We start from the raw sequence: 25,460 nt of genomic DNA on the forward strand, positions 1-25,460 counted from the left end.
ATTGCTTAATTTACATTTAAATAGAACAAGTTAAACAACTGAAGACCCTCAGATTTCAGTCGCTTTTTATTATTTATGTAATCCTAAAATATTAGATTATAAGGGACAACTGAATTAGAGTCAGATTTACCCGTCTAAATTCTCATTGGCTCATCTTACCCCACTCCCCTACAGCTGTTTCCCTTATTTAATGGCATCACTTTAGTCTCTCTTTCATGTTCACCTTCTTTCTTTCTCTTTCTTTCCATGTCATACTCAATATCATGCAATTTCCATTCCCTCTCAATCAAAGACCTGTCATAGCACATATCATTGTGACCACAAATGATTTATCAATATGGAATTTTTAAATAAAGCCATAAATGCAAATAATAAAAGGTTGTTAAGGCAGCGCATGGACCCTCAGGCGGTGGATATTATTTACAGTAAGAGATAGTATAACCACGCCTCTCTTCGCTATGCAGCCTCAACCTTGAGTAAGCCAGCGGCGATCTCTCTTTCACCCATGTGACCCATGTGAATGTTTCAAGGTCTCACACACCTTGTTTCTATATGAGAAGGCTTTGTCTGTCTTGTTGTTTGCTTTGTCTGTATTACGGTAATATCAAGGCAAATGTGTTGATGGTGCTCGCAAGAATCTATGTCCATGATGCCTTTTTTGTGTTTCGGAATCTTAGATGGGTTTAAGAGAGAGCTTCCTGTTTTCAATATCCAAAAAGGTTATACCTGTAATTGACACTGGGCATGCATGTGTGTATCTAATCCTAATAGAAGGGTTGTGTGTGTGTAATTGTATATTTGCTCTATTCCCCATACTGGTTTCTATAGTAACATTATGGCGAAAATAAACTACAGTTTCTCCTTGCGTGACAAAACTACACAAGATGTTAGGGAGAAGAGGGCAGGAAGTATGTGTTTGTGTGTGGGTGGGTGAATGCTGCTGTAATTTTAACACAAGGTGGTGTTTTTTTAGCCGTGTGACCTCACATCCCCTTATTTCAACACCTACATCACTTCCAGAAGAACTTTGCCACCATTACATATAAGGCTTTATTGCACATAATGTTTACATTGGTGTCTTTTTGACTTTTTGTCTTGTTTGAGAAAGTATGAGTATGCTACTTTCTTTACCTCTTTTGAGGATTTCAACGATGCATGACTCACTTCTTTTCTACTCGGCCTGATTCTAGGTTTTTTATGTTTACTTAAATTCACGTGCCTTGCATGTATGATTCTGATCACCAGAGAAACTCCTGTGGGTTTGTTCGGGTTGTATTATTGCTTACTTCAGGAGCTGAACCAGAATACTGCTATAAAATTGGTAAATGTAGATTCATGCATCTTCTCTCCAAGTTAAACTAACAAGTCTTTGTGTGGGAGAAACAGAGCATCACAGATGGTTGATTTCGGATTATTATCAATCCGAAAACAGAGAAAACAAACAGCACTGAACCGTGAACTCATCCAGTAACAGCTTGCTCACTGTTCGCCAATGAAAGCCACTTACTCATACACGATATTGTAAACGTTATACATTATACAAGTATTTTATGCTTGATTTACATATGATCTGTTTAATTGTAAAAAAAATACTAAAACTATAAAAACTATACTAAAATGTAATTGTAAAAAGTATTAATCGATATTAATAAATGATGAAAAAGAATGTGTATTTTAATTTAATTGCATTATTAATATTAACAAATTGAACCACCTTGTTGTCTTATTATTTGTCTGATTTAAGTGTTACTTTATTAATTATTTCAGCATTGTCAGTTCTGTTTGCTTTATTACTTAATTATTATTATTAAACAAAATGACGTTTTGAAGAGGATAAAAAAATTTTGTAAAGATGAATTACTGTTGTGTTTTACAGTATGGAGCTTTTGATCTAAGAGGGTGTTTGAGGCGTCAACGCGTGACAACATGTCTATGGAATTAAGTCCAGAAGAGGGCTTGGATATTTGGGCTACTCCTTCACACATGCGAAGGGGATGCCGCAGATGTGGTGTCAGGTGTAAATGCTGTCAGAACATGTTCGCGTGGAGCGCAGACGACCTCGTCGCACGATATATAGCGAGAACTCTAGGTGAGACACGCAAAACCTTACCACATAAATACAGAAGCCCGGAGGCCCCGAGTGGGTGTATCTGAATGGCTTGGCCCTTTAGAGAAAATGTGTTAGTTTCTAATTGGTTTGCATGTCTTTATCAGATAAGGACAGATAAAAAATTGCTTCATCATGACTCCACATGCTGATGTAATTTTGCTACAGTCGCTCTTGATTAAGATGTGTTGCATAGGACTTAATATAGGATTCAAGCGTTCTGTAAAATCCTTTGTGCTGTTATGAAGTTGAATCAAAATATTTAATATAGGAAATGTTCACAAACATTTATTGTTAGATCATTAAGATTTAAAGTAAATACTGGCAATAATTACAAATCACAAATATTTTTATACATATAAAACCCAAGCTTGGATGAAGACAATAGCACTAGTCCCATCAGTCCATGTTTTGATACTAATCAAAACAAGAGCTTAAATGTAAGCCCACTAAGACGATTTCAGGCTAAGCTGATCATCAAAGATCTACTATGACAGACGCTGCTCATGAAAGCTTGACAATATGGGTGTATTGCCACTTACAGCATTAATTACATTGCTGATAAAATTATAGTGGTATTTTAAACACTGTTTATATTTTAGCTGTATCCCAATTTGAAGGCTGCGACCTCCGAAGGCTGCATTCTGAGACCGCTTGCATCACAGTAGCGCTAGTAAGTCCGTCCCAATTCAAAGGCTGCTTAAAATTTGACCTTAGAATGTGTCCTTCTTTGTCCGGGCTGCGAAGGACAGAGCAAATGGATCCTTCAGGTTATTCCGAGATTTACTGCGCGCATAAACATTTAAAACCTTTGGTTGGTTAGTTTAATCTACATCAACCTGCCATATTTTGTAAAATAAAATGATTCTGGTAAAAAATATATAAAATGATAATACAATTTTCTGGTTCCATATTTATTTAAATAAGTCAGAAATGTCTCTGATGTGTCCGGCTGACAGTCGTGGTGGGTGTGTACAGCAGGTGATGGATCCTCTGAAGTCTCATTCAATTCTCTTCGTGGACTTCGAAGGCTGCGACCTTCAGAAATCAAATCCTCGCCTTCAAAGGATGGATCCTTTGCCTTCCAGCCTTTCATTTGGGACATAGCTTTTATATCTTATACTACCCCAATAGTTTAAGAGTCAATTTATACCCACTTCAAATAGGATATCTCTTAAAATACTTCTTGTATAGAGTATGTTTTGAAATGTTGTGTTAAAGTTGTTACCTAGAAGATCTATATATCTTTTACCAAACTATGGGCTAAATCAAATTAACATTTTGGGTTAAAGCAAACCAACATAGGTTATTTTAAATCCAACAGTTAGGTTTGTCCATATATTACACAACCATACGTTTAAAAACAATTGTGGATTTAGTGCATAATTTGATCTTTTTAAAACACAAATCTTTATGACACACATAAAATGTTAATCCTAACAAAAGGGATTGTTTCTCCTATATTTAAAAATTACAGGACAATTACAACAAAATGTGTAAATCTACAAAATTGATCTTTTATATACTGGTCTTCTGAACCTGCAATTTAAGACCTGCTTCTCAAACCACATTAAAGGAAGGCGAAATTTCTTATATTTGAATTTATTCCTCCCCCAGTTTGCTGATCTCCAGGTCTGGCGGTACCACTTTTTAGCCTGGTTCTACCAGACTCTCATACATTTCATTTGTACAGACTAGCCGTTTCTCAATGTCAAGGAAGGATTCTCGGAAGCCAGAATTTCGAGGATTGGACGTCATCGACGTCCGTCAGGATTGTTCCAATGTCGAGGATCCTCGGAATTTCAGCCAAGGACTAAGTCCTTCGTTCGAGGAATATCCCATATACAGGAAAGGATGCATATGTGTATCCTTCGTGCTCTTCGCGCGCTGAAATCACCCACAATCCTATGTGCGCAGCGCCGAAAGCACACCTTTCGTTGATGCAATGACGTGCACTTGCAAGCCTGTTCCATTTACGTGTTCTTCGAATGCTTAAGAGGAGCCTCGCCTAGCCTCTGAAGGAAGTGACTTGTAAGGACTAGTCCTGCCAAGGAAGTATCCTTGACATTGAGAAATGGCCAGAGTCTGGCCTCTCTCCATTGAGATACGTTTACTTCCTTGTAGGTGGGTTCTCTGTTAAATTTCAACACTATTGGATCTGTCCAGAGTCGCTCAGGATCTGCCATAGCCAATCGCTAACGTGTGGTTTTACGTATATCATGCACCAAAACCCGCCGGAAACAAGAAGTCCGAATGATCAGAGGATTGTTAAGAAAAAGATGTCTGTCAACGAGAGATGCAGGTTTTGTTCATCGAATTTACACTCAGGACAATGATGTATTCAATCAACTGTTGAAGCTGGGTCTAATCATTAACAAAACGCGGCTCCGGTCATTGACGCACAACGACACACAACATCAACGTCATTGTTCTCAGCCAATCCCTCTGTTCGCTGATTGGTCCTACAAAATTAGATTTTTCGAAATGCTAGAATAGACCGAAATCCCAGACGAAGTACTGTAGGAAAATGAAATTGAACGGAAGTGCGTAGGAAGGCGCAGCCAGGCTAACCACTTTTAGCATAGCTTAGCACAATCCACTAAATCTGACCAGACCACCAGCAACGCGCTCAAAAATGACCAAAGAGCTTCAATATTTTTTTTCCCATTTAAAACTTGACTCTTCTGTAGTTACATCATGTACTAAGACCGAGGGAAAATTAAAAGTTGCGATTTCCTTGGCAGATATGGCTATGAACTATACTCTCATTCTGGCGTAATAATCAAGGATTTTGCTGCCGTACCATGGGTCCAGCAGGCGCAATGATATTACGCAGTGCCGGAAAATAGTCCCCTGCTATTGAAAGTTACCAAGGGGACTATTTTATTACTATAATAATAAGTAGAAAATCGCCACTTTTAATTTTCCGAAGAGTAATTTTTTAAATAGGAAATTTTTTTTAAAACTCCTTGGTCATCCCTGACCGCTATGCCAATGGTCCGATCAGACTCAATGGACCATGCCAAGCCATGCCAAAAGTGGTACCGCAAGACCTGGAGATTGGCTGAATGGATTTCAAAATGGTAAAAATAAATTTTTTAACTCTAGGGGAGCTGGAAAATTAGCCTATTTTCAAAAAAGTGGAGTGTCCCTTTAACCCCAATATTATAATTTTTGGCTACATGCAAACACACATTTACAGTATGTACATAAGTATTGCACCAAACATCTAATTCATTATCTATTTTACATGTATTATCCTGTCTATTTGTTTACATGTGAAACAGGACTTGTATTTAAATATATTTTAATAATTGATATAAGAGGCTGTTTACACCCGTGAGCAAAATGTGGTTTAGTCGATCGGATCACAGGTGGACAACGCTAAATATAGCTGTAAACGAGATGTGAACTGTTTTGAGCTCATCCCCTTTCAACCTCATGCAGAGGTAGTCGGAAAAGCATTCGGCCGGATTGCTTTTGTGGTAGTGTGGTATTTCAGGTGGTCGAATGTGTTCAAGCAGCCACAAAACACAGCCTATACTCCGCCTATTGACCTATATGTGTGATTGATCTGGAGTTGTAAAGCAACTTATTCTCTTCATGTCATCCCTTTCGAATCTCTGCCATCCTTCATCACTCCACATCTGCTTCATCACCAGGGTTTAACTCCTTCTCTGGAAGCAGTCCATACTCGTTGAGGAAAGCCTCTACGTCAGTAGCGAAAAATTCCTCATTAAAATGCTGCGTGATAGCCAGGAAGTTTCCCAGAAGCTCTCCTGCTTTGTACACCAACAAGGCTGGCAGCACCTCATCTGAGAAACGCTCGCCAGCGCCCGTAGAGACTGCATTAATGCGGCAAAATTTAACACTAGTGTATTCGCTGGCCAGACAATCCAGGCAACTGTTGAGCGCATCACACCCCCGAACTCCATCCTTATAGATGTGCACCACAACCACGGTGACACGGTGCTCCTTCTCGATCACCTCCAGAAAGGCCTCGCCATCGTCAAGCTCATGCACACCCTCGAATTTAGGCCCGAAGCTCAGGCGTTCATGCATCTCTTGCATGCACTGCTTACGGTACTTACGTAGGCTCTTTTCATCATCCTCTTTTATCAGTTCATACTCCTGGGCGCTCATCTAAAAGATTAAATTAAAGGTCACATGCAATGTCACCTAAGCAGCAGTACTATTGTACAGAATGAGAATAGCTATGATTCGATTGTAGGTGATAACAGCCGTGATAATTAGTACAGCATTACTGTATAAGTATGAATGTTATATAGTATAATGAAATAACATAATTTTCCCCAAATTCTTTTGCAAATATAGACAAAAGACCTTGCGATTCAAGCCACCCACTGAAGTGTCTTTAGGTTTCTGGGGAGAAGACATCTGTCTCAGCAGCTCTCGTTTGCTAGGAGGTAAAGCCTCCTGGTCCATGCTCTCCAGTTTAAATTTACGCCAGTCATTGATGACACCCTTTGGTCCTAGATATGGTTGGAGAAGAAAATATCATGAATGAATGAATGAATGGATAGATGACGAATTTATGCAGACAAGCTATGTTATTTACATTGCAAGACTAAAGTCCTAAAGAAAAAAACAGATAAAGAAAAACAGATATCTCTTAAATTGTATTAACAATTAAACAACATATTTCTAACCAACAATTAAACCTGACATGTTTTTATGGTTGTAAAACAGCGCCTCACACGGCTCGGTATAGAGCCCCTCCCCTAGAAAATGTCAGTCTTTATTGATTCATGATTGGTTCTTTTAACTTGTACATTTCTTTCGTAGCAACTAAAATTTTTTAAAAAACCGAACATTTTCATATATCTGAACATTTACGTCAGAATGATTTTACGAACGATTTAGTCTCAAAATTGTGTGCTCGTGTTTCATAAATGAGGCCCGTTTTCTTTCTTAATACCTTATAATGGACACTGGCAGTTAGGCAGTATTTACTGTCAAGCTGCTTTGCAGTCCTTCCAGAAAAATACTTGTTTTTTTTGTGATTGTTGCAGGCAAAAATCCTTGATCTTGCAGCATGTTTTTTTAAAAAATGCGATGGTATATCGGGGATATTTATGCAATTTTAAAGAATGAAATTGCAGGAACTTGCAAAAATTGCGGGAACTTGCAAAAACTGCAGGAACTTGCAAAAACTGCGGGAACTTGCAAAAACTGCAGTTAGGGTTTGCAGCTTTTTAATGATGTTCATGTCGCGTAATTACGTCACTTCATAAAACGTTCCCATAGCAACAGGGGACATGGCTGCGCTTGTGTGAAGTAAATGCACAATTTTTAAACTATGACTTTTTGTGACTTTTTGCTAGGAAAATGTGGGAATCATGAAATCATGCAAGCCCTGCATATTTTGCGTGCGGAAATCTGAAATTTATGCCGCAAAAGGGCATATTTGAAAAAATTTGGCCCCCGCCTAAATATGCAGAATTTGGCTGATTATGGCCGTTTTCTGGAGGGACTGTTTTGTGAAAAGCATTCAAATAGAAGTGATTTTTCTTCTATGTATGAGATACAGTATGTTGGTCATGGCAGGAAGTTGGCACTCATTGGTGTTGTGGTTATTTTTTGATCGTTCTAATTCCAAAAGCTCTTTATTCATTAGATCACTTGCGTCCTCCTGTAACAGGTATACCAAACAGTGGTAATTCAATTTAGTATCTCATAATAAATAAATACTGACCTGTGTGAGTCACGCTAACTGGTTCTTCGTCGACGATTCTGTCTGACATATTTTAACTGTGGTTAATCTGTGGAAAAAGATCAAATTACATCCATATATTAAAGTAAACAACAATTCTTCAAGCAAATATCAACTAAGATTTAGCAATTTGTTGCCACGTGGACAATGTGTGTCAGTGTGTGTCCGTAGATCCAATCACTTATTCTTGGAAGGTTTATCCGGAATAAGAAGATTAAGTTGTTTCTTGATCCAATTTGTTGATTTCGTTTGGACGGATGGGTGTGCTATTATGATGTCATGGAATGGCAAGTAAACCGAACTGCCCCAAGTCTAATGAATTCAAGTAACATTACTACCATCTCAAATCAGATGATTTAGGCTAAATTAAATTTGGTTACTAAACTCTAGGAAATATTTACTTATTAATGGAACTGTCTTTTACTGTTTTCTGTTGGTAAGCCACGCATGCTTCAAGTGGAAACAACTCATTAGACGGCACCTTAAAGGGATAGTTCACGGAAAAATCATTACTCACTCAGATTTAGTTATAAACCCGTATAAATTTCTTTGTTCTGATGACCACAAAGGAAGATATTTTGAGATATGTTTGAAACAAAGGCCATCATGAGCCACATTGACTTTCATAGTAGGAAAAAAGAATACTATGGAAGTGAATGGGGCTCATGATCGGTTTGGCTTCAAACATTTCTCAAAATATTTTAATATACATTTTTACAGGTTTGTAACAACATGATAGTGTGTAAATGATGACGGAATTTAATGCCAACTGTATAATTCAGAACTGTAAAACAGCTTTAGTAGTGTTTTCTCATTATTGCAGTACTTTGTTCTAGTGCTGCATAACGATTAATCGCGAATAATACTTAAATAACCTAACCCTAACTTTAAGAAAAATATATATTTATTTGTAAGGCATTTATATTTATATATAATATGAATTATATATAAATATAAAAATGTATATACACATGTAAATATTTCTTAAATATATACATGCATGTGTTTGTATTTATATATACATAATTATTGTACACAGTACACACACTTATATAATGTAAACAAAAAACTTATTCTGCCAACGATTAGTCGCGATCAATCGTTATGTAGCCCTACTTTGTTCTATCTATGTGGTAGAGACAGAGATCACACACACCTCATGCATCAATACATGGACATCACTATACATTCGCAGGGATAGTTGACCCAAAAATAAAAATTCTGTCATCATTTACTCACCCTCATGCTGTTCTAAACCTGAATGAGTTTCTTAATTCTGTTAAACACAATAAATGATGACAGAATTTTCATTTGAACTAGGAACTCCCTATTTGATATTAGAGATCAGAGACTTCCTTTATCTGCGTGCCTTTCATTAGGTTCAGTAATCACTCATCACTAATTGAGATTAAAACAATGATGCAATACCTAAGTGCAGACGCATCAGTTAGTCATGTGACAGCTCAAGAGGTTGCTTCAGTTTTTTTAATGATCTCTTTAAAGCTTTATTGGTTAGTTTCCCACTGACTAAGCTTTGCAGTGGATTGCAATACTATTTTAAAAGAAAGATGATATCATCTACTGATTTGACTATTGGTCAAACGTTTAGAGTGACTTTCTTATTACTTGTTGATATTTTTCCATGTTTAAGAATAAAAGTTTGGAATATTAGTTTAATAATATGACATAAATGTAACTATGGGAATTATGCTGTCGCTAAATAGTAAAAAAAAAAGTTATATTTTACTCTTTTCAGTGTAGCCACCCTGCCTAGAATTTGCAAAAATGTAGGCCTATTCTTGACATTTTATTAACCAACTCTACAGGCTGTGCTGAAGGCTTCAGATCAAAGTGTTTTAAGACCATAAAAACATTATAGTCAAGTGATCCTAAACCAGGGGTCTCCATTTCTGCTCATGGAGAGCTATCATCCAGCAGATTTTAGCTGCAACCCCAATCAAACACAGCTAAAGCAGGTAAATCAAGGTGTTCATGGTTGCTTAAAGGTGACATATTATGAATATTTGACTTTTTTCATGTTTAAATGCTATAATTGGGTCCCCAGTGCTTCTTTCAACATAGAAAATGTAAAAGAGATCAACCCAGTAACTTAGTTTTGGTAAACCATTTTCTGCAAGGATGTGAAAATTAGGTAATTGAAATTTGGCTCCCCTTGTGATGTCAGAAAGGGAAAAATAACCCCCCTTAATCCGCATTCTGCACTATCAAACCACGGCACTGCCATTTAGTGGAAAATTCACTTGCATTTTTAAGGACACACCCAAAAATGGAACATTTTTGCTCACACCTACAAAGTGGCCATTTTAACATGCTGTAATAAATCCTCTATATGATATTTTGAGCTAGAACTTCACATATGTACTCTGGGGACCCCAAAGATTTATTTGACATCTTAAAAAAGTCTTGTGAAAGGCCCCCTTTAATAATTACAGCTATGTTAAAGCAGGGTTAGAACTGAAGTCTGCAGGAGAGTGGCTATCCAGGAGCAGGGTTGGAGACCCAGTAGTGTAGGCTACTTGTTTTTTCAATACCACTCAAATATGCCTGATGATTAAAATAAGGTTAAGCTATACAGTTCTTCAACAACCTTTTTTCAAAGTCTAATCAGAATCTTTAAGTCTTCATAGTCATAATAGTACATCAAGGTATGCATACTTTTTCACAGATAAATTTACTGTAAGCTAAAACGTTGAGAATTGAAAATGTTGTCAGCCCATCTTGCATTGACAAGTCTTGCTGTAGATTCAATATAATTAGATGAATAGGTGCTCCTCTCCAAGTTTGAATACTCTTGGCAATTACTTTATATCTTGTCAAAGTTATGTTCAGACCTATAATGGGCTGAAGATAAAGTCAAATTAACACTGTGACTGATAAAAAACCTCATATATAGTATATGGCAGTGGTCATCCGCCAAAGCACATGTATACTAATAGCCTTAATTTCAATATTTATTACATGTTTTTATATTAGCTTGGCTTCTTTTATGTATGTTAACATTTTAAACAATGATAAAAACATCAACAAGTAAAATCAAATTAAATTATGTAAAAGTTTCGAGTAGACTATAAAGTAGCCCTCCAGATTGGTTTTGGTAGCCCTTGCTCTCAAAAAGGTTGGGGACCCCTGCTATATAGACATATGCTTTTATGAATATATATGGTCCGATTGATCAAAAACACTGCCTTGTGTGTAAAACGAAACTAATTTTGATCCCCAAAAACTGTAAATGCGTACAATCAGTTGAGATCCAACCTATTCTTCATCGGTTTAGGTCCTATCAATTAAAAGCAAGAGTTGCTTGCTCACCTGTTTGCAATGAGTATGTCCTTGCCGTGCGCTAGCCTTCTGTGAGTAGTTGTGTGGTCACTATCCCCATGTCCTTCATGCTTTTACAGTGTGCATGGGGAGGGCCCAAAGAAGCTTTCTTAAATCAAGAGACGTCGGACAACACTGTGCTCCTATGTAGAAATAGCACAGGGTTCATAAGAGGATTTAAGTGCAGGAATTAGACACTGGTCAGAACACAACCAATGACAAAGATAATGTAGTTAAGAGGAGAGTGGAATAGGAGGACGACAAGAGGATGTTGAGATATTGAGAACAATAATCTTTTTGGACTACTGCTTCATGGTGATCTTACAATATGTGAATATGCATGTTTATGTTTTCTTAAGTTATATATTTTTTAAAAAAGGAAGAATAACACAAAACAAGCAAATTGTGCACTAAACTTGAAACCCTTGAGTAATGGAAAGAATATTGAATAATTTGTGTTAAGTGTACTTATTTATTTGGGTTAAAATACAATCAATGTTAACAGTGAAAACATTAAAATCACTAATAAGTGCACTGCATACTCAGGAGAATAAACAATAGGACCATGCTGAAAAACAGCAGCATATCCTGTGTTGAGATTTTTTATTAGCTTAACAAGACTTACTTGGTTAATCAGTTTTATCAGAAAACATACTGCTATATTTTGAATATTAGTTTAAATTTTAAAATAACTTTTTCAAGATGTTTTGTATAGAGTGGACATTTTGAAATTCTAAACAACAAAACCAATAGCTTTACTTCATATAATTTAATGGTACATGTGTTTATTTGTATTATCGATAGTTACATATGATTTGCGTCTGACAGGTTTGTCTCGGGTTTCTGACATTTTGAATCAGACTGCATATATTTGTGGCATACATCTATGTCTTCCAAGTCATACATACTAAGAGAGGAGGTCACATTTTTGTGCAAATAGGGCTGTCACGATTACGAAATTTGGCTGACGGTTAATTGTCTAATAAATTGTGACGATTATGGCGATTAATTGCCTGTTTTAGTGCTTTGGCATTTAATTCTCATACATTTTTTTGTTTGTTCATGAAAAAATTTTCACACATTGTTGTGATTATTTAAATTAAATCTTTTGCAAAGGTTTACCTGGAAGTAAATATTAATATTAAACACATAACACATATTTAAAAGTAATCTGATACTGTCTTATTTATACAGGCGCTGCAGCTCCCCCTTGTGTTTTTTAATGAGATGTGCAATCATTGCGGTGATCTAAAATCCTCGCAATGAGGTCAAACCGGGTGTGCCTCATAAGCCTTGAAAAGTGAAGCCTCTGGCTCTTTAATCGCCCCCTGGTGGCTGTCTGCAGTACAAGTCATAAACCCCGCCCTCTCCATTCAGACGAATGGGACTCTGCTCTAAATAAAAAATATTTACACTCCCAATAAAAGTTTTCGAAAGACGGTTTTGGTCCTTTCAAGTAGTTGTTATCACGCTGATATATGTTCAAGTGTTCATTATTGTGGTAAGTTTTATATTAGCTTGTAATTTGATGCTATAGAAATGGGAAAAGTCGTTATGATTGGCGTAGTTGAATTGGTTGCGCGAGCGTTTGGGCGTAAGTTTGATACCGCGGCTCCGCCTCTGGCTCCACGGACAATTCCTTCTGCGCATGCCTTGGCTCCAAACTGACGTTTTTACGTAACATGGCGGCGACCGTGGTTGGACATTTTTTGCTTCAATTCATTACAATGGTGGGAGGCGACGCTGCGTCATCCATCTTTTTTTACGGTCTATGGGTCAAACAATCGGGATGAGACGATTATTTAATTATTGTGACAGCCCTATGTGCAAATCAAAAATCTATCTGAACAGATTAATATGTATTATGTCTCTAAATAATAAGTTCAATGTTTCTAATGTCAAGATGCAACAATGTAACTATGAAATCATGAGCAACAATATTAAATATTTTGTTATGTGAAATTTGTTGCTAAGCATGCTTAGTTAATTTGAGGTCTGGGCCATTTATGACATGCCCTTTAAAAACCACATCAGAAGTATGTGAAACATTCAGAAGTACTTCTATAAAGAAGTAAAGTGCATAGTACCATGCTTGTATCAACATTGGTTCATTTTCTGTAGATGGTATAAATATGCACCATATATGAAACATTTTCAAATGTTCATTATATCCCAAAAATGTAACTTTTATCTTCAAAATCTTGAAAGTCCTGGAATGCATCTGCTTCACACGAAAAGCAAATTTGCAGGAATGTGAAGCGAAGGTCTTCCACATGAAAGACCCAAGCATGAAAGACCCATCAAAACTGTATGTTGCTCGAGTTTTGATACGGGCCTGATATGAAACTGGAACGCAATATCTTTACAGCTTTGTTCATGACTTGTTCAGGACCTGATGGTTACTTTTTCACCTTTACTCTTTTATAAAGTTTTTAAGGGCTAAATATATCTTGTTTAATTAAGCAGAATGCACATTTCATGAAAGTTTGCATATATGCTTTCGAGAGATAAACACTTTCTACATCAAAGTCACTCTCATATCTTGTTGCTATTTCTGGCCATTTATGGGCTGAACAGATTAAAGGAACGAGTTTCCATGAGGGTGGAGGGAGTATTTTTTTGTAAATTAACAATAGGCAAAGCAGAGATGTCAGGCAGATCGCTGCAGCAAAATTGGTAAAACATAGTGGAAACTGTCTAGTCAGTCTAAACTACTCTTTAATTTCTCAAGTGGCTTATTTTGTTATCTTTGCACATACTAATAGTGTCTCACTTGCTTTTGGCAGAAGTGGGCAAAAGGCATCTCTGACTAATCGTATCTTTTCACATTTCAAATGACATACATCACTGTGAAACAGAAATGAATGCACTATTAATTAAACAAATAGAATAAAATTATTTTGTGCTTGTGTGGTTTTCAGCATTTAAATAATGGATAATTTAACAAACAGATTAATGTTTTTACAGTTTGGAGAGATCTATAGACATAGATTTTAAATTGTGGTAAAAATGAGACATATAGAAAGAGGAAGAAAGATGATATCGCAGCTCGGATAGTTCGGGCTCAGTGAGTGTAAAAGCACAGATGGCCTGCAAATAGGATTGACCTCAATAATGTTAAAACACCCTCATCTTCTCAGATCAACCGTTTAACTTTGCTACACTTCTTCTGGTATAGAGAATATCTAGTATTACAAACAAACAAAAATACTTAATCATAAGAGTTTAATTCATATCAGAGTCATATTCTTGAGTATGGTTAGTGAAATGAATTATAAATAGGCATTTTCTTCTGTCTGACACTTTATGATTGAAACTATGATAAAGTTTAGGTGGGATAGGACGAACTGCACAACACTTGTGCACCAGATGCTGAGATATAGGGAGTCAAAAGTAAAAGTTGTGTTTATATTTTTTTATAATGGTGTGTGAAATGACAGGCTGATGACTCTATCCATGTAGACATGACTGCAAAGCTCTGGTTTTCATTTCAGTCAGAAAACCTTGGATGCTATTTCAACACATTTTTTTAAGCCTTACTGGAACTACAGTAACAGTTTCCTTTATGCCTTAATGTAATTGCACTGAATTTCTTATTTTCCATGGAGGTATAGGACTTTTGCAATGTCTCTTATTGGCAGTATGAGTGTATAGCACTAAGTCAACAGCAACTGTGATTCTGCTTTAAATCACACAGATGTGCCCGAATCAGTGGTAATATTATTCAGATATGCATTCAGCATTAAACATCCTTGCTTTGTATCTGTATCACAATGACTAAAGAGGTATTGCAAGAAAATGAAACAGAGACATATGGCACACCCATATGGGGATCACCGCCAGGTGCGTGCATGTGTGTAGGTAACCCCCCCACACTTCTCAATACTTCAAATGTTTTGTCACTTTATTGTAACTGGGTGCAGCTCAAAGGTAAACCCCATCAAAATTCCTATCAGTGTTGCCATGGCATCATCATAACAGCAGGGATCCTGTGACCACAGGTTTCTGTATTTACATTATTTGCAAGCTCGTCTAGGCCTTCGTTTTTGTTTTGTTTTCAGTTTTAGCTTGCGGTCATTATGATGTCAAAAGTGCACGACTCTGTTATTTGTGTCGGATATGCCTGGGTTATGTTGCCTCATATAGTTATCCTTTTCATTTTTGCTGGTTGTTCAGTTAGTTGTTGACTTGTGTGGAAAAAACTATTCAGAGTCATTTGTGAAGACCTTTGTGAAGTGTGACCATAGGTATATTACAAACATGCATGACATCTGTTTGTAAATAAAGGTGACACAATGGTAATATTAGCTGAATAAAAACGTAACTGTAAAAAGGTTCATGCCATGTCGGAATTGCTGTAAAAATGTGTTTTTTTACTTGTAAAAGCTATTACATCTTGATCAATTTGCATAAAATTGATGAAATTTGATAAACCCCTGTCTTGCCCGTAGTGATGTCATGTATGTTATCAACAGATAAAAACAAGCCACTGTTGACTATGCTTTCTTTTTTGTAAAATATTTTGCTATCATAAAAAAAAAAAATCAATTTAATAAACGTTTTACATCATATAGCTTCATTTTAAAGTGGACATATTTCATTGCTAAAAAACAATGTTATTTTGTGTTTTTGGTATAATACAATGTGTTGCCGTGGTTTATTATTAAAAAACACATTATTTTTCACATACTGTACATTTTTGTAGCTCCAGATTTCCCTCTCTTCCTGATTCATGTACAAAACTCATTTGATTGTGTGTCCCTGATTGGCCAGCTTATCTGTACGTTGTGATTCGCCTGAATACCTTCTGCGTCAGCCGGAAATGAGACGCTCCTTACCATGTTTGAAAGATTCGCTCACAATGCAATGCTAACAGGAGTTAACTTACAGGCTGAGTCCGAAGCGGGAGGAATTATGATAATGTCGGTCTTTTCTACATCACCAATACCAGGAATTAAATGGTTGCCTACAATCTGTTTGTTTGTTGTAGTCCAAGAAAAGAGATTCATGTTGGAGACGATAACTCACGTCATTGTTTACTTTGGGGTTTGTACCTTTTGCATATTGTTAGCATGTACTAATACACACCTTCACACTAAAGGACATGTAAAATCGTGAATTGGACAATAGGTGCTCTTTAAGTGTTTAGAGCATGCCATACAAACGAATATTTTCAAATATGATGTAAACAGCTCCGATTAGACTCTTCGATTCGAATTACAGTAAATTATTACTGTTTACAATAAATTATTATAAAGTTCATTATTATATTTGAGTATTATAATATTCTAACCATAGCTTGAAGCTATAAATATGCTAAATATATATATATATATATTCAATTTTTTTAATGGTCTGACTAGTTACTAAACGGAACTCTTGAACAAATACCTCATCAAAAATAACAAATGTTTTGGTTTCCTAAAGGTAATTTATGTGTTGTTTATTTAGCTTGTTATATAAATAAACTAGGTTTAAAGTACTTTGTTGTTATTTATTCTTAGCGGAGTTTACTGGAAGTTATGTGTTGACCACGAAAGCCGCTTGTTTATGTTGTTACTGCTGAAACTGTCTATACAACATTGACAAACAACATCACAACCCAAAGTAGCTACATATCTTAGACACCACCTTCCACATACATGATAACTTGCTGATTTCCAACACAAATGCTAACTTTATTTGAAAATTTAGGATGTTAAAAAGATTTTTAGATACTCATGTTTGTAATGATATTGTAACGAAACAGTACTAATATATTATATAATGACGGGGTGGGCCTATTTACCATAATGGCCGAAAGATACCCTCCCAAATGTCTTTATACTGTACATGTATCTACACGTCAAACGAAAGCTCGTACGTGAACTTCAAAACGTAGTCTTTGGCGTTTCCCATTTTCTATGATGCACTCGATGAAAGCAACTGACTCAGACTATGTGATGACCACACTGGAGTTTCTATTTTTTTTTACCTTTTCAAATGAATAAGGCAGAACCACAATGGCCCACAAAACCCTTGGTTAAACCTCTCTGTATAGCCATACTGTACACATTTACCTCTCCATTTAAGGAGAACAGGAAGCTGCTGGCTGACCTGTCTGAAAGTCAAAAATTGTTTTACAGTAAAGCGAACAGTCAGTGATTCCAGAGGACTTTTTATTACCTTTGGCTCGATCGGGAGGTCATTTGTTTGAACTTATGAACGCCAGTGTTTGTCTGCATGCGTCATGTATATGCGTCACTGCATGGGGCTATAGTTTATTGTACAAATCTTTCTCATCTCTTTATAAGAAATGCTGTTTTTGCAGCATCTCTGTTACCTTTTTAATTCAGTTAATTATAATTTTCCAAAAACAAAATCTTGTGTAGCTTCTGTGTAGTAAAATACAAATAATGCAATTTCCCTCACTCACCTAAAGGATTATTAGGAACACCATACTTATACTGTGTTTGACCTCCTTTTGCCTTTAGAACTGCCTTAATTCTACGTGGCATTGATTCAACAAGGTGCTGAAACAATGCTCAGGTAGGCCGTGGCATTTAAACAATGCCCAAGTGGCACTAAGGGGCCTAAAGTGTGCCAAGAAAACATCCCCCACACCATTACATCACCACCACCAGCCTGCACAGTGGTAACAAGGCATGATGGATCCATGTTCTCATTCTGTTTATGCCAAATTCTGACCCTAACATCTGAATGTCTCAACAGAAATGGAGACTGATCAGACCACGCAACATTTTTCCAGTCTTCAACTGTCCAATTTTGTTGAGCTCGTGCAAATTGTAGCTTCTTTTTCCTATTTGTAGTGTAGATGCGTGGTACCCAATGGGGTCTTCTGCTGTTGTATCCCATCCGCCTCAAGGTTGTGCGTGTTGTGGCTTCACAAATGCTTTGCTGCATACCTCGGTTGTAACGAGTGGTTATTTCAGACAAAGTTGCTCTTCTATCAGCTTGAATCAGTCGGCCCATTCTCCTCTGACCTCTAGCATCAACAAGGCATTTTCGCCCACAGGACTGCCGCATACTGGATGTTTTTCCCTTTTCACATCATTCTTTGTAAAACCTAGAAATGCATTGTGAAATACTCAGACCGCCCATCTGACACCAACAACCATGCCACGCTCAAAATTGCTTAAATCACCTTTCCCATTCTGACATTCAGTTTGGAGTTCAGGAGATTTTCTTGACCAGGACCACACCCCTAAATGCATTGAAGCAACTGCCATGTGATTGGTTGATTAGATAATTGCATTAATGAGAAATTGAACAGGTGTTCCTTATAATCTTTTAGGTGAGTGTATACTGTAGTCATTGTCATTCTGTTCTGTGTTCAATTATATAAACACATAATATATCATATACTGTAGTATCATTTTAATGACTTTCTATAAGGCTTCAAAAAGGTAAAATTTCTGCTGCTGGATTAAAAGAAAATGTTTATATTTGACCCAATAAAGGGTTAAAACATTCCAGCATTTTGTGCAGTATAGGTTAAAGTACAACAAAATAACCCAGTATTTTTTGTGTATTGAGGACTTCAGCTCTGTTTTGGTCATACCAAGTACAGTGTTTATGTTGGCTTAAAGACAGCCAGTACCTTTTTATTTTTGTCCATTAGTATGCGCAACACAAGGAAGAAGTTTAAAAAGAAATTCATTAGAATGATACTACAGCATATGACACATTAAGTGTTCATGTAACACAGAATGACAATGCCAGTAAATAGCAGTGAGGGATTTTTTAGAGTTTAAGCAAACCGCAAGCTACACTATTAACAGCAATCCCTTGGTGTTGCTAGATTTGGGAAAATATGCAAACCCACATGGGCTTAACAGAGTCACGGCACTGAGCTTTTTATTCACTACAATATAATCCAATGAAAACCTCATACAACAATATGTCTGCTGATATTATGTCTGAGTCTACTAATACTCATCTGGGAGGATGTGTTCATGTGCGTGTGTATTTTGGAATCCAGTGACTTAGTGGTCAGTTGTTTTAGCAGGACTGTGCTCACGCAAGGGAAGTTACAGTAGATTTGCTCCATCGCTCCACATCCCATTCTCATTTACTCACGTGTTTTACTCATGCTTCTTTTGTTTTTTGACTGGGTTCCTCTTGCTCCCACCGTTTTAATAAATGATTAATGCATGTTCTTCATCCAGCCACCAGGTGGCATTAGATGCACAGAGAGGACAAAACCTACTAGCTATTTGTCAGTGAGCTCTCCGGAAGTGCATGTAAAAATATGGCCACAATAATATGCAGGGTTCCCACAGGTCCTTGAAATCCTTGAAAGTTTGTGAATCTGGGGAGGAAAAATTCCAGGCCCTGGGAGTTTTTGAAAATAAACATACATAGATACAGGTCATCGAAGTGCTTGAGTCTATTTTATGCAAGACGTTTTCTGGAAAAAAATCCATACTATTCCCTGTGTAGTGTAGGATAATATCATAAAAATTCTAGACTTTGTAAGCACACGTGCTAAACTGTTTGCTTTAAATGCTTATTTATTCTGTATGTGAATGTTGATTCATACCAAAATGCTTTTTTGCATAGTTGTGTTTGACACATGAAAACGTCTTGGGTTACGTATGTAACTGTTGTTCTCTGAGAAGGGAACAAGACGCTGCATCGCCCTTGATAGCGATATACTGTACTACCTGGCTCCTGTGTCACCCTGTCTTTGTTGTTAAGCCTCACCATTGGTTGAATTTGAGATTCAAGAGACACATTCAGACGCACTTACCCCTGGAGGCGTCCCCAAAGTGTCACCACAGTGACGCAGCACGAGTTCCCTCAAAAGGGAACTGTAACAATGTATCTTAAAAGGTAACTCGATGTAACCTTGCTCTCACGTCCTTGAATTTGAAGTTAACTAAGGTGTGGGAACCCTGAATATGAAATACGTTCTGGTTTGTTGCTAAATTATTGACAGAGAGGAACAAACCGTTTAAAGGTGCAGCGTATGGACCAGTTGGTTTACAATAAGAGACTGTGATGACAGCTTATGGTTCAACCTTTGAATATTAGCGCAGATTTTTAGTCCACCTCGGTGTGACATTTATGAAAGGGGGACAACATTATCAGAGTAAACCAGTTGTCCTTTGCAGTGTCCTTCACCGCCCCATTCCTTTAGGGGGAACGTGACAAAACAGCATTTTGAAAGTCATTACCTGCCCATCTAGAGTAGTTAAACATGTCAAACCTCTCCTTTGTATGGGAGCAGGTAGGTTAGATTTAGATTTTGCTTATGCTGATATGGAATAATTAATATTAAAGAGATAGTTCACCCAAAAATGAAAATTCGGTCATCATTTACTCACTCTCATGTTTTTACAAACCCGCATACATTTCTTTGTTCTGATGAACACAAAGGAAGATATTTTGAGAAAAGTTTGAGGACCCCATTCACTTCTATAGACGCAGTAGTAACAAGCGGCTTTTGTGGTCAACACGTAACTTCCGGAAAACTATGCTAAGAATAGTAACAACAAAGTCCTTTTAAAGTAGTTTATTTATATAACAAGCAAAATAAACAACACGTAGATTAGCTAGGACACCAAAACTTTGTTATTTTGGACAAGGTATTTGTTCAAGAGTTCGGTTTAGCAACTAGTCTATAGTAGGAAAAAAAAGAATACTATGGAAGTAAATGGGGTGCACGGTTTGGTTACAAACATTTCTCAACATATCTTCATTTATGTTCATCAGAACAAAGCAATTTATACAGGTTTGTAACAACATGAAGGTGAGTAAATGATTACAGAAGTTTCATTTTTGGGTGAACTATCCCTTTAACTAATGATTAAAAAATTTGAATGGGATTTGGTATTGGGATGAGTTTAGCATGAGTTATCACACAACCACACCTATAGTGACTTTACAACAGCAAATGACCAAATATGACATGCCTGGATGTGAGTTGTTTTATCAGTTATTAGCCTCCTATAGAAACTAGTACTATGTCCATAGCTCTTGTCTATGTGTATACATGTTAACATGAGTATACTGTATGTGTGTGTGTTCTGTGTTGACCTTTAGAAAGCCACCTTACAGTCATTTGAATGTTTAATACACTTATCTGGTTGTTTGTGATGATAAATAAACCAAATCAATCAGATTCAGTCTAGCAAAAGCAAGCCATTTGTGGCCATGCGGTCTTCACTTTTAAACCAGCTGGTGGAAATGCGGATATGAGCTATCCACCTTCTGTAAACTTCAAATGTATAAATATACACTAAATCAGTTTAGTTAAACTGTAAACCAAGCTTTGTTTAGTGTAACATAGTTTAGTTTCACAGCCATGCAAATTCAAAACAGTTTTGTGCAACACTGTAAGTTTTAACGTGTCATATAAACATATGAGGAGCTCAGATGCAAACGAAACCTCCATCAAAAATGAGATAATGATATTAACTAAATGCTTTTGGCACGTATTATAGCCTACGTTCATCAAATAGCTTTGCTTTTCATCCGCTTAATCCCGGCCTCAGGTCATTTAGAAATACCACTTTAGTGTCTCTGATAAAAAAATGGGTAATTTACAAGTTAACATGCTGGACACACTTAGAGAGTTTTGCATCTGAGCTCTTCATATGTTTTTATTTTACTTTAACTTATCAAATGAGTTTAATTAATTTGAAATAATAAGTTAAAACGACTTGCACAGCCAGTTTGATTTAAACTTTTCAGTAGCAACATTTTTACATTGCAAAGGATCTGCTTTGTTTATGCAAAAATGACAAACATTTGAATACAAGTAAACATTTTCCCCATAAATTCACCAAATAAACTCAGCTTTAAGTGTTATCCCTTTTTATTCTCCATGAAGATCTTTTTTTACTTTTCTGTGAGTTTAAACTTAGAAAATTTAGTTATATTTGTGGAAATTTGCATCTCACTGATAATTTAAAACATTTGAAGGATGGTGAGAAAACAATAGCTTTATTCTACCCACATTTATGTTTCCGTCTGTCGCATTAACATGCATTTTATGTGGTAGATTAAGCTATGACTATGTCATCATGGTATGTTGTATCTCTCAATGTTATGGAAACATTTCCTTTTAAAGTGCAGGAAGTTTTAAACAAGAATGGTGCAAACTATGGTGCAAACAAGCACACCCTGTTTTAGGACTTTTCCCATGTAACTAATAATATTTAAATTATATCTAAGACGCAGTCATGAAAAACTACCAGAGATAAGGTTATTTATGAGTTGATAGGTCACACTGAAAGCCCTTATGCTGTTTGTACAGCAATTATGACTTAAATGTTGCATTTTAGATCCATAACTTACCTATCTTTGTTCATTTAACTTATTAACTTACATAAACTATAAACTTTCAAAAAAATTTTAGTGCAGTTAAAGGCGGATTTCTTAAAAAAAAAATGGAAAAGAGAGTCGGGCCGACAACCAAATCAAACTTGTAGCCAATCAGCAGTAAGGGGCATGTCTACTAACCGACATTGTTGTCTAGATTGTGTATGTGTGGGGCGGGTCTATCAAAAGAAGGTCTAGATTATATTGGGGTGGGGGCGTGTTTGTTTAGGTGATTTCAAATGTCAACATAGGTTTTCAGAGATCATGGACCCTGCCGTTAACTTCAGATTATTAGTTCAAAATGCTGTAAGGAATACCCATAAGCCCTTGCGCCTTTAGTCCAAGAATAACAACTGATGGGACCTACCCGTTCTCACCAAGATGCGTACAAATGACACGCAGTGTCATTATCGTGCAATAGATACGCCAAATTCCGATTTTGCGTGCATATGATACGCCAGTCCTTCCCATTCACTTATATGGCGAATCGTTTCGTGACATTTTATTTATTGTTTTCTCATTTGTTTTCTGTTTTTTAAACCATTTTCGCTTGGGTTTAGGGTTAGATTTTAGATTTGCCTAATGAGGTTATTTAATATACAGGTTTCTCTATGTTTTTATCTATATTTAAGCCATGGTCGCTTGGAGTTGGGGTTAGAGTTGGGGTTTGGGTTAGGAAGTAATTTTTATATAACAAAAAGTTGTTCTAACCCTAAACCCAAGCGAAAATGGTAAAAAAACAGAAAACAAATGAGAAAACAATAAATAAAACGTCACGAAACGATTCGCCATATAAGTGAATGGGAAGGACTGGCGTATCATATGCACGCAAAATCGGAATTTGGCGTATCTATTGCACGATAATGACACTGCGTGTCATTTGTACGCATCTTGGTGAGAACGGGTAGGTCCCATCAGTTGTTATTCTTGGACTAAAGGCGCAAGGGCTTATGGGTATTCCTTACAGCATCTGCGTGTCATTTGTACGCTTTTTGGTGAGAATAGGTTGGATGGGACATATAAACCAGTTGATAATAAAATTTCTTTTACGCTCTTTGTAAAAATTTTTTTTTTTGTAATTTATAGTTTTTTTGTGAAGTCACTGTTCAGATGATCAGTGTTTTCATTGGTATGCATGCACCACATTTAACTCATTGTATTTCTTTCCACTATAATGAAGATACATGTGAACAATGCAGTTTGTTGTGTGCTTCTTTGGAGAATTAAGTTAATTCGTTTATTAACACAAAGTCAGTCCTGAATACCTCTCATTACACATTGTTATATAAAGTTAAATGACAATCTTTATGAACACCAAGTGAACTTAATTGCTTAAGTGCACTGTACAAACTCATCAATTTTGGTGAACTTAACAATTTAAGTTCAGTCTATGTGGCCACCAAGTTAAGAAAACTTAAATATATAAGTTTTTGGTAGACCGATTACTTAATTGAATTGAGGCAACGAGTTTACTCAATCAAATGAGTTCAGTCAACTTATCAGTGGCGGCTTGTGACTACTCTTCCGAGGGGCGCAAATTCAAAATATGTGTGTTGCTCTCATGTTTTCAAAAAATGTGTTTGTTGCATCATGTGAACCATGTGCATCACGTGTTTTGTCAAAATAAGCACCTGCTGCACACCGGTCAAAACCATTCATGATAAAAGAGACGCTCACGTTCACAAAATACACGTAAGACACTCACTTTAAAGTAAACTCTGATTACGCATGAGATTATGTAAGTATCTGGCAAACGCGAGCATCTCTTTTATCATAAACCCTTTAGACGCGTCTGCAGTAGGCACTTATTTTGACAAGACACGTGATGCACATAGGTTCATTTGACGTGCAACACATATTTTAAAATTACGAACCACATACATGATGGGCTACATACATGTTGTGATGCACTTTGCATCGTGCGCCCTCGAAAAAAAAGTCACCGGCCGCAACTTATTAGGGTTTTAAGTGCACCACTAGATTATTTTTGTATAGCCATCTAGCATCTGTTTGTTATAATGATCACATTTGTGGTGAAATCTGTCAAAATGTAAATTCACATTCATTTAAATTTTTGGGCATGACCTTACACAGTCAATATTAAAGGTTATACTTTCACACAATGATTTTACATTATGTAAAGTAGGATGACTTTATGTTAAAACAGTAAATCACAACAAAAATGACATTAGCTGGGTTTTTTACAGACTGTGTCACATTTTTGATCATTATGGAAATCAATTTGGTTTACAGATTAATCAAAATCTGGACTCAAGTGTACTTTGTTATGGGCTTGAATAAAACATATGTGTTTACTTAAAACTGATTGCTTTTCCCATTGCTTGTTTTTTTCTCCAAAGTATTGTATAAATAAGGGAAGCAAGCCAACCATCAGCAATTAAAGATCTGAGTATGTGTGTGTGTTTGTGTTTGTTTGTTTGTGTGTGTGTGTATCTATGAAAAACCCAGCAGTTACATGAACATTATTAATCCTAATTAACAGTGATTTTCTGTGCAGACTCATCTATAATTCTGGACCTGTTCATGCATGCCAAAATAACAGAGTGCTACTAACTAACAGCCAAATTTGTTTAAGTATTGTTATGTGATGTACATACAGCAATAGGGCTTAAAATTTACAATGAGCAATGAAGACTTTCCATGTTAGATTTACAGGAATTACAAATATTTAAATCCAAAGGTACATATAGGGGAAAGCAGGGCGCAATGTAACATAGGATTAATTGTAACATGGCTTCTTTGCATAATAGTTACACAACGATGAGAAAACAATGCTTTTGGTCTTTTTCTTTTACTGTCTGAACTCTGAAGATGATCTCCTATGAAGTTTTGAAAAGTTTTGATGTGTTTTGGTTAAGATATTAAACAAAGAGTGTTTCGGAGGCATGAAAGTCAATTTCTTCATCTAATGTTTTTTTTATTTCTCAGTTG

At 36.4% G+C, this 25,460-nt stretch overlaps 1 protein-coding gene across 3 annotated transcripts; it reads right to left on the reverse strand.

The window, feature by feature from the left end:
* Positions 1-5,397: 5,397 nt before the first annotated feature.
* pdcb (phosducin b) lies at positions 5,398-11,308 on the reverse strand. Of its 3 annotated transcripts, XM_055187196.2 has the most exons (5): positions 11,172-11,308; positions 8,266-8,322; positions 7,824-7,890; positions 6,452-6,600; positions 5,398-6,250 (listed from the first exon to the last, which is right to left on the reverse strand). In XM_055187196.2, exons 3-5 carry the CDS (start codon positions 7,870-7,872, stop codon positions 5,744-5,746), a joined length of 705 nt encoding a protein of 234 aa, XP_055043171.2. In that variant the 5' UTR covers positions 7,873-7,890; positions 8,266-8,322; positions 11,172-11,308; the 3' UTR covers positions 5,398-5,743. The 3 variants fall into 3 exon arrangements, with proteins under 3 accessions (XP_055043171.2, XP_055043172.2, XP_055043170.2); XM_055187197.2 differs by lacking the exon at positions 8,266-8,322 and having other exon boundaries at positions 6,473-6,600; XM_055187195.2 differs by lacking the exon at positions 8,266-8,322.
* Between the last annotated feature and the right edge of the window lie 14,152 nt (positions 11,309-25,460).

This window comes from Misgurnus anguillicaudatus, chromosome 18 (genome assembly GCF_027580225.2).
Source record: "Misgurnus anguillicaudatus chromosome 18, ASM2758022v2, whole genome shotgun sequence".
NCBI lineage: Eukaryota > Metazoa > Chordata > Actinopteri > Cypriniformes > Cobitidae > Misgurnus > Misgurnus anguillicaudatus.

Excerpts from the sequence above, each read along its gene's own strand:
- pdcb (XM_055187195.2), bottom strand. The coding sequence starts at position 7,872 with ATGTCAGACAGAATCGTCGACGAAGAACCAGTTAGCGTGACTCACACA. Across the intron at positions 6,601-7,823 it reads AGTTAGCGTGACTCACACAG|GACCAAAGGGTGTCATCAAT; the intron begins GTCAGTATTTAT and ends AACCATATCTAG. Across the intron at positions 6,251-6,451 it reads TGGGTGGCTTGAATCGCAAG|ATGAGCGCCCAGGAGTATGA; the intron begins GTCTTTTGTCTA and ends TTAATCTTTTAG.